This window comes from Musa acuminata, chromosome BXJ3-4 (assembly GCF_036884655.1).
Source record: "Musa acuminata AAA Group cultivar baxijiao chromosome BXJ3-4, Cavendish_Baxijiao_AAA, whole genome shotgun sequence".
NCBI classification, from domain to species: Eukaryota; Viridiplantae; Streptophyta; class Magnoliopsida; order Zingiberales; family Musaceae; genus Musa; species Musa acuminata.
In genome coordinates this window covers 47,818,416-47,834,465 of record NC_088352.1, presented here as the reverse complement: position 1 = coordinate 47,834,465, position 16,050 = coordinate 47,818,416, and the positions used below count along the sequence as shown (strand labels likewise).

General features: G+C 44.1%; 2 protein-coding genes across 3 annotated transcripts; one reads left to right on the top strand and one right to left on the bottom strand.

Annotated features, from left to right (window-relative positions):
- The first annotated feature begins 2,703 nt into the window (after window positions 1-2,703).
- LOC135635917 (serine/threonine/tyrosine-protein kinase HT1-like) lies at window positions 2,704-7,333 on the top strand. The gene is made up of 4 exons (XM_065147382.1): window positions 2,704-2,826; window positions 3,568-4,928; window positions 5,855-6,310; window positions 6,812-7,333. The coding sequence occupies exons 2-4, from the start codon at window positions 3,738-3,740 to the stop codon at window positions 7,109-7,111; spliced, it is 1,947 nt and encodes a 648-aa protein (XP_065003454.1). The 5' UTR covers window positions 2,704-2,826; window positions 3,568-3,737; the 3' UTR covers window positions 7,112-7,333.
- Window positions 7,334-9,586: 2,253 nt separating this feature from the next.
- Window positions 9,587-15,324, bottom strand: LOC103982293 (leucine-rich repeat receptor-like serine/threonine-protein kinase SKM1). Of its 2 annotated transcripts, none has more exons than XM_065147381.1 (4): window positions 15,217-15,324; window positions 14,849-15,097; window positions 10,280-14,305; window positions 9,587-10,178 (listed from the first exon to the last, which is right to left on the bottom strand). In XM_065147381.1, the coding sequence occupies exons 3-4, from the start codon at window positions 12,963-12,965 to the stop codon at window positions 9,838-9,840; spliced, it is 3,027 nt and encodes a 1,008-aa protein (XP_065003453.1). In that variant the 5' UTR covers window positions 12,966-14,305; window positions 14,849-15,097; window positions 15,217-15,324; the 3' UTR covers window positions 9,587-9,837. The 2 variants fall into 2 exon arrangements, with proteins under 2 accessions (XP_065003453.1, XP_065003452.1); XM_065147380.1 differs by lacking the exon at window positions 15,217-15,324 and having other exon boundaries at window positions 10,280-13,797; window positions 14,116-14,305; window positions 14,849-15,190.
- Window positions 15,325-16,050: the final 726 nt, after the last annotated feature.

Genomic DNA, 16,050 nt, shown 5'->3' with positions numbered 1-16,050 from the left:
ATTCGGGTTGTCGCTTTGGTGACCGCCAGCAGTCGGTCGGGTGCGACGGTCGCTCTCCGGGCCTCCGAAGTCGACCGGCACATGCACGCACCGCGTGGCTTGCGGTGAGGGGCGCGACCACGTGGAGCGACTCATGCATTTATTACTGTCCTTATTATTATTATTATTACATTTTACGATATATCTTAATAATCTTCACATACGAATCGTTGATTAATTCATATATATATATATATATATATCAAAGGAACGGCTGAGATTTTATGATCCAAAATACGGCATAATCGAGACGAGAGATCTCCCAAACTACGTCGTCTAACTTACGACAATCAACCTGCCGTCGTCTTCTGAAGTTGATCGGTGTGGAGTTGAAGTGGAGATTGGCATGAAGAGTCCTTTATGTATTTTGCTTGTTATTTATGTGTCTTGTCCAAGGAAGTCGGATCGATCTTTCTGACAGTCGAGGCATGCTGCAGGCATTGCTGTTCTGAGATGCCCGGAAAGGACAGCCGCGAAATCAGCAGCTGCCATGAACAAGAGTCCAGGTTAATGTCCTCCCTGCTCCTGCTAATGTAATGATGACATGAGGAAACAGTGCAGGTAAGTATAGTAGCAAAAGGCATTTTCGATCCTTTAAGAACTTTAGTGATGTCTGAGAATGATACTGTCGTTTAGGATTAAACAGTTGTGAGCGGTAGGGTTAGCGATGATGTTTGCAGAGACTCAGCTCGATTTGAGGTGTTAACAGCTTCCTCAAATTCCTCCGCTGCTCATTAACAGTCCCGAGTGTCGCCGTCCGCGAAGGTAACGTGTGGGATATTTCGCGGAGGAGTTTAGGATGAAATGACATAGGACGAATCGGCCATCGCACAAATGTCCTTTGCTGTTTGCAGTGACGCAATCGAAGTGGATTCCATCGTTATCTTCTTTCATCTGGGGATGCAGCCGGGCGCGTCACACAGCCAAGTAAATCTGCTCGCCATCCGTGATGGATCTTGATTTGGCTTGCAGAACACGGGCAGCCGGTGGGAACCGATGCTTTCTTTCTTGGGGTTCCCCAAGTAAGTTGGCAGTGCACGAGGCTCGTGTGATCTGCGGCGAGTAGTTGGATCCATTGTCTGAAGCATCGATACCATCGTTATGTTTGTATGCAGAATCTAAGGAAACAAGCAGCCGTGTGTCGTCAATTAATACTGCGCGGTTGGATAATCTATTCATCGGCATATGTTTCACGTTTTGGAGAACAGTAGTACGCAAAGGAAACCATCAGAACGAGTGAATAGATCGACATATCAGAACAAGGCAGCAATATTCCAATCTTTCAGCAATCTTTTGCTGCCAATCTTTTCCGCATTGCATGCCGCCTGGGGTAGGGTGTGTGCACCACTGCTCGAATCTAACCGCAATTCGATGAGATCCGACATCCATGGAATGACTGTTAATTAAAATGGATCGAATTTTTCTTTTCAGGTATTCGTATTTATCCGATCCATTTAAATCATTCATGTTCACGGTCATCAAGATTCGTAACAAATCTAAATTGTTCTACACAACACACATGAATCCAATAAGAACTACTTTGTTCTTTTGACACACACAACATGAGGTCAATTACTGCTGCTGGCTGATGGTTTATTCCATGGTGTTCGCTTGGTAGGTTGTAAGATGGTGGATTGCAGTGGGCTCGAGTACAGCCCAGGATTTCTCTCTCTCTTTTATTTCCTAAATCAAATCTTTTAACACTGCAGTTAATTAGACGAATCAGGGGGGTCAAAATTATGCATCGGTTGGTTCTTCGTCGTTCGTTGATCACTGTCTCAAGATATATATACTTATCATATGGATATCATGGTGTATGTAGTCAAACCACTTGATATCATCGAGAGATCGGATCAAAATGGTAAATCTGATTTGATTCGATTCGGCAGATCATACCACTTTGTGTCATATAGATAGATAGACAGAGAGAGAGAGAGTGTGGAAACGGGACTTGATATTGAGAGAGCAGAGGGAAACGTATGTATCGAATCAAAATGGTAAACCATATTTGATTTGATTCAATTTGGTTGATCAAACCACTTGATATCATATAGATAGAGAGAGGGGGAGAAACGGAAACATATTTATCGCATCCCAATGTGAGCGTCGTATACGTCATATTTATCGGATCAAAATGGTCGACGCGATGTGATCCGATTTGGTGGATCATATGAGAACCGAAAGATCCGTCTGAGAACTCCGGGACTTTGACTGTTGACTTCTTTCCCAATCACAATCCCAGTAAGATTCTCCTCACGGTTGCGTTGACTTCCATTTGCGTCGTTCCGTAGGGTTGACGGCACCTTCCTGCGTCTTTTTCACTTTGCTCCCTCGATAAATTCCTATTTGCACAAATTATGCTTATTTTGTGTTTCTGATAATGTATTTACTTTGCCCCCATCCAAATACATTTTTATACTTTTAATGCCACCTATAAATAATAATATTTGAGGCTCTCTAAACAAATAGACGATTAGATTATTTCCATCCTAATTTTCTGATACTTTATAATTAATTTGTAAACAATAATCAAGTCAGGTGGTGCGGTGGAAAATAATTATTTGGGAAGGATCTATATGCGAAAATGTATCATGGCGAGATGGCTGGTCTGAGGACCAAGACGACGGTGGCGGCGGCAGCGGCGTCCGTACCTTAAGGATTTTCTTCTTCGTCACTTTAGCTATCTGGCGGCTACGGGAGGAAGGCGGCGGAGCGGTTCTTTGTAAGCACCAGGTTGGGATCTTTCTGCGGGCGGATGCGGGTTGGGACTTGGCCTCCCTCTTCGAGGTTCTTTACCTCTTTCCCTTTGCATAATCTTGTCGTCTGCTTCTCTTCTTCCAAGATTTGTTCCTTTCCTGTGGTTCATGGATAGCCCGTGATCACGGTTTCGCCCGCCGTAGCGCAAAAAAGGCGGCTTTTATGATTATTTCGTTGACTACCCGTTAGTCCTTTCGGAAAAGGAGCGATTTTGACGTAATTTGAGCTTTGTTCTTCGAATGCCTTTCGTCGTTATCGAATTTGATCTTCGCTCTTTTCCCCATCACTGATGCAGAAAGGGCTTTTTCTTTATTCTTCTTCGTTTTTTTTTTTTTGCAAAATTCATTAAAAAAAAAAGGGGAGCGATTTTGACGTGGTTTGAGCTTTGTTCGTCGAATGCCTTTCCTCGTTGTCGAATTTGATCTTCGCTCTTTTCCCCATCACTGATGCAGAAGGGGCTTTTTCTTTATTCTTCTTTGTTTTTTTTTTCTGCAAAATTCATAAAAAAGGAGCGATTTTGTTTCATTCCGTATGTCCATGCTGAGATGATGGTATGATGACGACGGCGACAACGACGACGATGAGTCGTTTACTTCTGGTCATGGAATACGACCTCTTCTTTACCTTTTCCTAATAAAAATCCCTTCTTGGAATCATTTCCTGCTTTTTTTTATAGGATTTCCGAAAGGTATATGAGAGGTTGGGATCGCATCTCCTCCTCCCACTGGGGTTTTAATTTTGTTTCGTTGTGGGTGGATTCATCTGGTGCAGGGCATCATTCGAGTCTTCGCTTTGGTGTTCTTCGACCCAATCGGTGGACAGAAGATTTTGATATGGAAGAGACCGGAGATCCGGAAGCGCTTCCTTCGCTGGTTTTTGATGGGATTCGAGGCTTTGCTGCCGGGATTTGATTCATTCGGTGTGCTAATTGGTGGGCAGTAATGGAGGAAGACGGCAGCTCCTGGGTGAGGAGGGCAAAGTTCTCTCACACGGTTTGCCACAGGTTAGATTCTGCTAAGCTGCCATCGATCCCATTGCTCGTCAGATCTGAAAGTAGTCTCGAATTGAAGCCGACAAGGACCGCAGAAGCATCAAATTTGGCTTCAGTTTCGTTGCCGGTCAATCGAGGTGCAGCACCGAAGGCAACAGGCTCGATCACTCATTCTACTAGCTTGCCTTCATTGCATTTGTTGCTACAGGATGGCCATCATGGAATAAAGACAGAGAAGTCGAGCTCGGTGATTCCTACTTCTTTGCACTCTGAGCAAGTACCAAAGACAGGGGCCACAAATTCGATACTAGAATCTTTAATCTCTCCTCAGAAAAGCGACAGACATCCTAATTTGAAGCCGAAGAGCTTGTGTAGTTTTGAGTTTTCGAACTTTGCTTCTCATCCTGATCGAGAAACTAAGGTGAAACCAAAGAATTTGAGTCTGGGATCTTCTGCCTTCACTTCTCAGCGTGATCTAGATCAAAGATTGAATCCTAGGAGCTCCAATTCTGGCACAACATTGTTTTCTAGGCCTTCAATTAAGTCTCACCTGAATTCTCATTCTCAGAAGTCTGGTACTTACATGGATTGGAAGAAGTTTAAACCGAAGCAGAGGTCTGCGTCTCCTCTACCAAGAATCTCCATTTCAGATGTCTTCAGAGAAGCTAAGGCAAATAAGAAGAGGTTCTCAACTCCACCACCTAAGAGGAGAGGATCAGATAAGAGTGCCTTTAGCAAGTTATTTTCGAGAGAAGTCCATGATCATGTGATCTTTCACTCACCACCTCCCGAAACAAGTCCTCTACATCACTTCTCGCTAATGAAAGAGTCGGACAAGCATGAGAGTCAGAAGGAGGCTTTATGGACGAGATATTTCGAACATGGTGGAGGGAAGGTAAATGCTGTCGAAGCTCTGGAAGAGTGGATGGTTGATCTTTCTCAGTTGTACCTTGGGCATAGGTTTGCTTCTGGAGCTCATAGCAAGTTGCATCATGGTATCTATAAGGATCAGCCAGTGGCAGTAAAGTTTATCAGACAACCTGATGATGACGAAAATGGGATGATGACTGCTCGCCTTGAGAAACAGTTCACGAGGGAAGTCACTCTTCTCTCTCATCTCTATCACCGAAATGTGATTAAGGTACTTCTATTATTTAATGCCTCTGTTATGGGTTCTTCTTCGGTATGTTATTATACCTTTGGATAGAATGCGAAGGCGCACAATGATCTGACAGCAATTTATCTTGCTTTGGATACATCAGTTGTATGCTAAACTACAATTACTCCTGAATTTTGTAAAAGGAAGAAATGTTATTTAAAAAAAATGCATGTAAAACAAACACAAAACTTAAGGTTTTCTCGTGAGTTTTTTTTTTTGGTCTTATAATTTGCATTATTAGTTTGCTTGTCAATTTCTCATAAGTCATTGTATCTGTTTCTATAGGATACCAAGTGTGGATCTTATTATGTGAACCATGGACATTATTTCATGAGACTCCGATTTCCTTCATTTGGTTGACCATGCTTCAAAATTGATTTGTGGTCGACCATTTCTCAGTAGTTGACCCTTGAAATATATGTCCTAAAGGCCATGATCTTTGCACACTCTAGATTTTTCTTACGTTCCTACATTTGTAATAGAAAATACTTTCTATACGCTACATTCTCAACTTTATGCACATTATGAGCACTTTCCTATTTCTCCTTGAATCTTTATCAAGGAATAAAAATAAATGCTTGATGTAACACTACTTTCTGGCTTTACAGAACAAGTAATGAATGCATATTGCATGGTTTGTAAAACTTCGATTGAAAAAATATAATCAAAAGAATGTCCAACCTCTGAAAGATTCGACTGCACTGCAGAAAACAAATGTTAATATAGCAAGGAGTTTAGTTGCGTTTGATTATGCAGGGATTATAGCAGACATTTTTTTGCATTCCAGTTCATGTTTTGACTTCAGCTAGGTTCTAATGCTGAGGATATATCCTTTTGCATTTTCTCTGTTATTCAGATGTTCCGTGATGTCCATCCTCATATCTTATTGTATATTTTCTTTGATGCAGCTGATAGCGGCATTTAAAAAACCACCAGTCTTTTGCATTATCACTGAATACCTTTCAGGAGGGTCACTGAGAGCATTCTTACACAAACTCGAACACAAATCTGTTCCTCTACAGAAACTTATTGTGATCGCTCTGGATATTGCACGGGGAATGGAATATATTCACTCGCAAGGGGTTATTCACCGGGACTTGAAACCTGAGAACATTCTTTTTGATCAAGAATTGTGTGTAAAAATTGCTGATTTTGGAATTGCTTGCGAAGAGGCTTATTGTGATACTTTAGCAGAGGACCCTGGAACTTTTCGTTGGATGGCACCTGAGATGATTAAACACAAGCCTAATGGACACAAAGTCGACGTCTACAGTTTTGGGTTGGTCCTATTGGAGATGGCAACTGGAAGTATCCCTTATGAGGAGATGACACCTATCCAAGCGGCTTTTGCTGTGGCTAATAAGGTATAATTTGCGACTTTGATTTTTACTTTCAATTTTCTCATCCTTTGCACATATGTAATGGACCTGCATAATTATTATCATGAATTTGTTCTTGCAAGCCTGCAGTTATTTTTGTCAGGATTTGTGGCACAGGGATCATTAGGAATTGTCAAATGGGTTGGTTGATGATGTTTGTGGTTTCTTACTTTCCCTTTTAGAGATTGTTTTCAGTTAGAACTGTGTGTGCATCCTGGATTCATCTGTCTTTCTTAATTAGCTTTGTTGTATGTTACCGTCGTGCATGGACCATGAATGTGGTGTTATCTATAGTTTCTGCTTGAATCAATGAGGAAAAATAAATGTTACCATGCTTGATGTGTTGTCCTACAATAAATTCATGAAACATCAAGTTTCTAATCTTTCGATATCCTTCAAATCTGATGATACAAATGGATGATAGAAAGATAGCAGTTGGCTGTAGAAACTTATACATTCCTGATATGATCAATTGGTATTTGTCAGAACTTGCGGCCTGTTGTTCCCCCTGAGTGCCCGGCAGCCTTACGAGCCTTGATCGAGCAATGCTGGGCGCTCCAACCAGACAAAAGACCTGACTTTTGGCAGATTGTGAAGGTTTTGGAACAATTTGAGTCTGCTCTCGCTCAAAATGGCACGCTTGACACTGTTGCAAACATGAACTGCGAAGATCATAAGAACCGACTTCTTCACTGGATCCAAAAGCTCAAACCTACACATGCTGATGGGTATGGGTCAGGGCTTCCGATCACCAAGCTTTCGCCTTCCATGCCCAAACTCTTGTAGCGCTTGCTCGGCTCGTGCTTCTGGATTTTGTTTCTTCACCGTGTAATCAACTATCTTGTCTGTTTTAGTACCACACCGGGGAAACCTGCATGAGTGACAATGTACATAGATTGACTTGTTGTTACTAGGATCCCATCCGTGTGGGGAACTATCACTGATCTAACCAACCATTCCCTGCTTGTTTAAGTTGATATGCAGAAGGTTCTTGTGGACTCTCTTTCAGACTTCATACTGTAACTATATGTGTGCATATGCAATTTTGTGTTGGGCAGCTGTGGCTCTGCAACATACTAATAATACCCAGCTATGTTGAGCTTCTCAGATCATTTCGAAGAACATCGGCTTCTTGGACATGACTGGTTGATCCTTTTTGCTATATAATTTGCCTGCTTGACACACATCTCATAAGTGGAACCATTCGAGAATTCAGTTCTATCTGATGAAGAGGCTTTTTATGTAAAGCAAAGTAGAAACAGTGTGGAGGCAAGAGAGAAATGCATCTCCTTTTAAGAATTTACCATTCTCGACAGATGACAATATGACCCTGCATATTTCATGGATATTTCGAATTGAAGTTGTGCAGCTAAGTTTATCTATGTAAGGAGGTAAGAACTTAAGCTTTTCTATATATATATAAATAAATAAATATATATATATATATATATATATATATATATATATATATATATATATATATAAATAGTACTCTAAAGATTTTGGACTTTAGAGGGAAAAGGTTCACAAGATAAGTAAATCCCAATCCTCAGCATGCATCTGATGTTTTCATTTGATCTGATCTGCGAAGAGAGATGGTGGCTTGGATGACCCATCTCTCTTGATCCAAACATGTTTCTATAAGAACTATAATTGGTTGGCATATTAAAACTAATGAAGATCAAGGTCCAAATCAGGTTAAGGTTGGTCCTTTACAACCCAAAGATCAGAATTCTAAGTCTCGAAAATAGTTTCTTTATATTTAGAGTAAAATTATGTATGTACATTAACTCTCTGTAGATCTTATTATATAGATGAAAGCTTCATTTGGTACATTTTTTATTTTCTTGAAACTAATGGAGAACATGAATCATGGAGAGTAGACTGACCTTTAAACCTTTTTGAGGAGAATGTTGAACCTTTAGCTTTAAGTCGAAGCTTCTTTTCAAGCATGCATGAAGGTTGAAGCATCTTCAAGCAACAATAATTGGCTAAACAAGTCTCTAATCCCAAAAGAGAAGGATACAGTCCAGCTGGTACTCTTATCATATTTCAAACCTACATGTTTTCACACATCTTACATATCTTATTCCTGGGAGGTGAAGCTTTGATCTGCCAACAACAAACAATAGAGTTGGGTTAGTAGGTGTAAGTTGATGAAGCTGCATCCCTACCGGCGATTAAAAGTTGCAGTCTCCACTTGGTCTGCACTTCACCTCACCTCAATCGGAGGAGCAAACAGGGATCATTAGCTCTGAAAACAAGCAAGAAAGATTCAACAAAAGAAACAAAGAAGACATCAGTACAACAGAATAAAGAAAGAGATATCCTTTGGAAGAACTAAGAGGTACTTACTTTTGCACTCACCACCGTCGTTAAAGCAAGGGATTGATGAAGGCGAAGCAGAGCATCATCAGGCCACGGTGTAACGTGATACGCAAGCAAGGAAAAGTGCATGCTTTTGAAGGGAAAGGAAGGCACACATGCTTCGACTTCTGATCTCATCATGGTAGAAGAGCAACTAAAATATATGAGTCAACAGTGTGGCTGATTTCTCTCTCTCTAACCAAGCAATATATATATATATATATATATATATATATATATATATATATATATATATATATATATATATATATATATATATATATATATATATATATAACATTTGGGACAATCTCCGCTTTAATTTTATCTTTATGATCTTATGCTCCACGCCTTTCTCTTTCTATTTAATGATTAAATAAAATAACTAAAAATAAATTTAGTTATTTTATTTTTTATAATTACGAGAACTCAATATACATTTTGTATAAGATCAACAACAATACTAAAGGCTTTTAAGTACAAAAGGCAAAAGGTAATATGTAATGAGTGAAGTCAGGCCTATGATCTCATTGATCCAACTATGTTGACAGTCTGGAGAAATGTGCTTCAGAAAGAATATTTTAAAGGAGAGGGATTGGGGAGAACCAAAGATTACTCTTTAGGTTGCCAATGCCTGTAATCTGTGTCAGTGATTCTTTCTCTCCCTTTCACCAAACATACACATAAAAGCTGAAGTGTCAACAGTGTTTCTTTCTCTCCCTTTAGGGAATCTCTGCTCTGCAGCTCGGAAAAAGATGCTGATAAAGACAGCAGCTGACAGCATTGTCATAGATTTTGATATCGTTGTTGAATCTTCTCAAACTGTGTACCGTCTGAAAGCTCCATGTTTAACCTACACCAAACACTGGTGAAATCCTCAGATACGCAGCAATCTGATAGAAGAGTCCTTTCCTTTCACTTGGAACAGTTCAAATGACAACTAAGATCTTGACTTTCAATAAGGAAGAACATCTTTGCATAGCTTTGATTGATGTATCCCATCACACAAGAACCCTAGAGAGTGAACTCTCTTCACCTTTCCCATATTATTATTTAGCAGCTACTCATGCAAACATCCCCAAGCAAGTCTCTGACTTTACTGTCTTCATCACTTGTACTATTTACATGCATGCGTCAAGCAGCAGCTAGTAAATCCATGTGGCTCTCGTAACCTTGGAAAGCCATGACGACGTCTTCCCTTCTAATCCAACCAAAAGTTTCACCGCCTCCTTCATGGATGGCCTCTCAGCCGAAGTGCACCGGACAGCCAAACCCATGGCTCCGATCATCTCGTCTCTGTGCTGGCTGACCTGTCCGCTCATCGCAGGGTCGATCCACGCCTCCACGTGGCGCTCGCGGTAGCAGTAGCGGGCCCAATCCACTACGCCTCCGGAGCCTCCTCCCTCCTCGCCGTCGTGGTGGCGCCGCCCGGTCAGTAGCTCCGCCAGCAGCACGCCGAAGTAGTAGACATCGGTCCTCGCCTCCCCTGGTGTACGTGCATGGTAAATATCAGCAGATGCTAGGGGCATTATCGTCCGAAAAGTGTCATAAGCACGCGTTACGGCATAATTGCGTTTATTTCGGTACCTGGACGGACGTTGGCGACGTCGAGCACAAGGCGAGGCTCGCCGTCGCCGTCCAAAACCACGGTGTCCGCCGTCAGCACTGCGCCGAGTAAACCGCAGCGGTGAAGGTGGCGGAGGCCCTTTGCGACGCCGAGGGCGACTCGATGACGCTGCTTCCAGCTCAAATCCCTCATCGCGACGCCCAAACATCTCGCGCCGGCGGTCGGCTCATACACAAACACCCACCTACTCTCCGACCTGCATGCCGCAACAAATCCGGCCACGTTGCGGTGCCTCGACCTGCCCAACTTCGTCACCTCTGCCCATCCTAACCCCGGCACCTCCTTCACCTCCCTGACCGTGAACCACCTCCCTTCACCATCGCTGTTGCTGACAGCTCCACTCTTGGCGTTCTTGATGGTCCTCAGGATGGCTTCCACCGTTGACAAAGTTCCGTCGAAAACCCGCACCTCCCAGACGACGTTACTGTCAGTCTCCGCCTTCTTTATCTCGAACTCTCCGCCTCGCCACCACTTTCTGGCTAGAAAGGTCAAGATAACGGAGAGGAAGATGATGACAAGAGCCGCAGCCAGAACCGTGACCGGGAACCACCACGGTGTCTTCGCGGAGGCGGCCTCGCATGGCAGGAGACCGGTCTTGGGCCCACCGCCGCAGAGGCCGGAGTTCCCGACCAGCGAAGCTGCCTCCACGGAGAAAAACGCTTCGGTCGCCGGGACACCACCGATGAGCCTGTTGTGAGAGACGTTGATCGACACCAGCGAGCCGGTCTTGCCCAAACTCGGCGGGATCTCTCCAGAGAACCAGTTCTCTGACAGGTCCAGGGCGCTAAGGACCGGTAGATCAGCGATGCCAGTCGGGATCTCGCCGGAGAGGTGGTTCTTGCTGAGGTCCAGTCTCACCAACCTCTTCAACTCGCCAATCGATTCCGGGACCGCACCAGAGAGTCGATTACCGCTGAGATTGAGATCCGATAGTTCAGTGAACAGCCTGAATCCCGCCGGGATGCCGCCGGCGAACTGGTTCTTGGACAGATCGAGGTGCTCGATTTCGTCACCCCCGAAGGACTCCGGCAGGGGCCCGGAGAACTTGTTTCCTGCGAGGCTCAGCATCCGCAGCGCCGGCATCTCCCACCGCAGGCGGCTAATCTCTCCGGAGAACCCGTTCCCTGAGGCGTCTAGGTAGTAGACCGCGGGGAGCCGGGCGAATTCCAGCGGTATCTCGCCGGAGAGCTGGTTGTTCTCGATCCGGATCCTCTCCAGGGTGCGGCACCGGCTCAGACCTGGGGGGATGCCGCCGTGGAGGGCATTGGAGAAAAGGATGAGCTTCACCAGACGGAGCGAGTAGCAGAGGTGCTCCGGCACCCGGCCGGTGAGGTTGTTCGAGGAGACGTCGAGGACGGCGAGGTCGTCGTTTCCGAGGCCGAGCGAGCTCGGAATCGGTCCCTGGAACCGGTTCGACCACAGCTGCAGGACTTGGAGCTGCCGGATGGCCCCGAGCGAACTGGGGATGGCCCCCTCGAACCGGTTCGAGAATAGGTGCAGCACCTCGAGATTCTCGAGACGCACTACGTCCTCCGAGACCTCGCCGGACAGCTGGTTCTGGCTCAAGTCCAACGCGATCATGGCCGTCAGATTATAAATGGACGGTGGGATGGGGCCCGACAAGAGGTTCTGGTACAGGAAAAGGTACTGTAATTTCCCCAGGTTCCCGATCGAGCTGGGGATCCCTCCGGTGAGATTGTTGTACACGAGGTCGAGGTGCTCGAGCGCCGTCAGGTTCCCGATCTCCGGTGGGATCTCACCGGAGAGGTTGTTATACCCGAGATACACCCATCGGAGGGCTATGATCTCGCCGAGCTGGGCCGGGATCGGCCCGGTGAGCTCATTGGAGGCCAAGGTCAAGAATTGCAAGCTCCGAAGCTCGGAGATGGAGATGGGGATTCGTCCTCGGAAGTAATTCCCACCAAGATCCAGGACCTTGAGGCGTGAAAGATGGAAGATTTCGTCGGGTATCGGCCCAGTGAGGAAATTATTGGAGAGGTCGAGCACCTGCAAGCTAAACAGTCCTCCGCCACCGCTGTCGGAGACGAAACCGACCGGGCCGGAGAGGTTGTTGTTGCTGAGGTTGAGGTAGAGGAGGGAGGGGGCGAAGCGGGGGAAGGAGAAGACGCCAGAGAAGCCGTTGAATGAGAGGTCCACGGCGGCGACGAAGGGGAGGGAAAGGAGGGGAGCGGGGAGCGCGCCGGAGAGGTTTTTGCCGGAGAGCCGGACGGCGGAGACGTGGCGGGAGGAAGAGTCGCACGTGAGGCCTTCCCACGTGCAGAAGGAGGTGGTGGAAGAGTTCCAGGTGGAGAGGGAGTGGAGTGGGTCGTCGGTGGATGATCGGATGGATAACAGAGTCTGGAGCTCTTGAGCTCGGGTTGATAATAGTAGTAGCAGCGGCAGGAGGAGAGTATGCAAAGCACAAGCCCTCATCTCTGTCTCTCTCTCCCCTATTCGAGTGTGAAGAAAGGGATGGGTGAGAAGAAGTTGGAAACGGAGCGAGAATACATATAGACAGGAAAGGGTGATGAATTGGGTGGGAAATGTCGATAATGGGGCTTGACTCAATTTTGAATGTGATGGCGTGTCACATGAAAGGTGGGGGAGGGGGGATGAGAAGGATGACACTTGTACTCGACTGTGCATATACTGCAACCAAACTCACGTGTCCTGTCGTATTTACAAATATTTGAACCCACCAATTAAGAAAAAAAAAAAAGAAGGAAAAATAAAAATATTGAAGCGTCACACACTCATGTCTTATCAATGTGTTACGGCTTGTCACATCATGGAGAGGGAATGACAGATGATCATGATCTGATCATCATCAATGCTTGTGAGTATAAAAGTTCTGATCATCTCATCAGATTCACAAGCGGACTCTGCAACCCTATACAAGCCTCAAGCACGAAGAGAAGACCTCCGGCCTGTTCAACCCTGGACATGGATGGCCTTCGTTCAAGGCTGCGAATCTGCCATGGCTCTGATTTCATTCAGTGCCTTCGGCAAAGAGAATATGCAAGGAAAGGAAGACAAGGGAAAGGTGGGAGACATCATGAGAGCCCAGATCTGATTGACTCTCGTACGCAGCCTTTTTCTGTACCCACACCTCTACCAGTCTCTTCCTTTCCCTCGTAGTGCTGTCTTAGTCACACCAAGCACGCTTGTTTGCCTCCTCCTCCCTCACACTCTCCTTCGCTTTCCCTTTGGCCCTTTGCTCCTGGTTCACTGGTTCCTCTTCTCGTGTGTGGCACTGTTTGTGTTACTGTAGTACTATGTTTCAGTTTTCAAAGCATATGGGTCATCCTCTTCCCCAGTGAGCTCTCCTTATCTAGTTCAGATGTCCAATGAGCTCCAGAGTCGGTTGCTAGCAGGAGGATTAGGTTTCTCTTACACAAATGCTGGTGTTTCCCAAAGGAGAAGCTGATACATTATTGTGTACAAAGGGTGGCATCCGCTGTTGGATGATTCAGGCATGCTGGTAGTGTGTGGCCACAGCACAAAAAAATAGATACTTAACAATGGAGGAGACAACTTGCATGTATCATGGATAATCTAGATTGTTTAATTAGAATAGGAAAAATCATGGAAACAACCATTTTGCTTGCAAAGTAAAGCAGTGTATAGTAATTCAAAACATGAAAGTTTTGTGATTTATGCTAAGCCAGTCCATGATAACTTCAGAAGGTAAAATTGAACAGCAATAACAGTCTTTACTAAGTATCTAATGTTTCTACTTCATGATTAATGATGCATTGTATTCTTTATCTTGTAAACATATTATGGATTGACTCACCTGAACCTCTTCCAAACTCTTGCCAAAAAGGACTCAGATGATCTTGTCCCCTTGCTGAGATATTTCCAGGTGGTGAAACTGGACTCTGGCTAACAGAAGGATATCCAAGCTTCAGCAACATCAATGGTCCTTCTGCTGATTGAGGAAGTTCACCTGAGTGTGCATCCATGATAATTTATGGAGGAAACACCTGAAAGGCATTCAATTTGTTCAGTTAATAATTATCTATGAATTTAGTAGCAAAATGGAAGTCAGCATTGATCCTCAAACCATATATTTATAGTTCAACCTTCTCTCTAGCTATTTTTAATCTCTGATGAAAGCTGGAATTCCAGCTGAAAGCTAATTATCACTTTACAGCAAAGAGACTATTATTTATTTTCCTCAGAGAAAGATGGAAGGGAGAACCCCCACCCCACATGTATATATCATTTCAAATCGATGACAGAGTAAGAACCACAGAGCCAAGAAAGAAAGAAGCCAAAGGAAGAAAAAGTAAACAAAGGAAACACAAAATCACAAGTTTTTTCTCCCACAAAGCAAATTCCAGGGTAGCCAATTCACAAAGAACATCAGAGTCTTGCCATGGTTCATGAACATTCTAATGTAACAGCATCACTAATTATGATTCAGACTGCCAAAAACTTGGCACCTATGTGCATGCAGATCAGAGATAAAAGATCAAACTGTGAACAAACGATGGAATCTAAACATATATATAAATGCGACCCACCTTTTGCCAAATTCACAGCTTGGTTCATCATCATCACTCTCTCTCGACTGCTTGTTGGTTTGTTGATTGGCTCAGAATTCCACAAAAATACACCAAGAAACCCATCTGATGCCCTGTCCACTTTAACTCAATCAAAGTGCAAGTATTTGTGTCAGATTTGAACTGGCAAATCGATTCCGGAGGGTTTTCATCAAGCACGCCATCATATGCGGTCGATTCTCTTCTCCTTGTACTCGACATTCAAAGAACCTGGAGAGGGTTTGCCAACTGTTGATTTAAGGGGAAAGAAAGAATACAAGTTCGACAAACGAAAGGGATATCCTGCCGAATTTTCATCGAACAACAAAAACCAGAAAGAAAGGAGGTACCGTCGATGTGAAGGACCTTTTTTTGGGCCGGAAATAAAGCCCTAGTGCAGCTGCCGGGGAGGGACCGGGACAAGGACGCGTGGAAATCGAAGGGAAGGGGAAAGGGAGTGGGAATTACCGAGAGTGTCGCAGCGACATGCGACGGCCCTAATCCAAGCAATAAAAGACAAGATTAGCGTCGCTTAATCCAAGTTGTTAACGGCCCATCACAAGCCCAAGCAATCTTTGGCCTTTCTTTTAGGCAAGTAAATATGATTATTATGCCAAAAATAAAGACAAAATTGCATATATATATATATATATATATATATATATATATATATATCCTTTTAAAACAGATGATTTTTATAATTATTCCTCTATATATAATTATACGATTAAATCGCCTTTGTAAAGTACAAAAAAAAAATTGTCTAAGATAGTATACTATTAATAGTTAAATGCAAATAGCTTTATAATCAACACTTCATGGGCTTAGTGATGACCTGTTCAGTGGCCACAGCCTAAGCAGGGCAACATGGCCTTCTTTTGCATGAGAAGATCATCCTTCAAACTACTCTCTCTCTCTGTATCATCTTACACCCTACAGCTTGAATTCACTTGCCCTTGAAAGCCTGCACAGGGGGGAATCATTTGAAGCTGCTGCTGATGGTAGCACTTGCAGAATCCATTCCCACAGTGTAGGTTTTGTGTCATCCAGGAACAAAATCACCAACTGATATTATATTCTTGCTTCAGAAAAGCACTGCAAATGGCTAATTGCAAGGCCTCAGTTTACCATGAACATGCTTCCTGTCACAAGAATCTGAAGCAGCATATATGGAATCTCAGAGT

Bases quoted from the DNA above. Each gene is read 5' to 3' on its own strand.
- LOC135635917 (XM_065147382.1), top strand. From the start codon at position 3,738: ATGGAGGAAGACGGCAGCTCCTGGGTGAGGAGGGCAAAGTTCTCTCAC. The intron at 4,929-5,854 runs GTACTTCTATTA...TCTTTGATGCAG, and splicing joins ATCACCGAAATGTGATTAAG to CTGATAGCGGCATTTAAAAA. The intron at 6,311-6,811 runs GTATAATTTGCG...GGTATTTGTCAG, and splicing joins CTTTTGCTGTGGCTAATAAG to AACTTGCGGCCTGTTGTTCC.
- LOC103982293 (XM_065147381.1), bottom strand. From the start codon at position 12,965: ATGCACAGTCGAGTACAAGTGTCATCCTTCTCATCCCCCCTCCCCCAC. The intron at 10,179-10,279 runs GTACCGAAATAA...CACGTACACCAG, and splicing joins CGTCGCCAACGTCCGTCCAG to GGGAGGCGAGGACCGATGTC.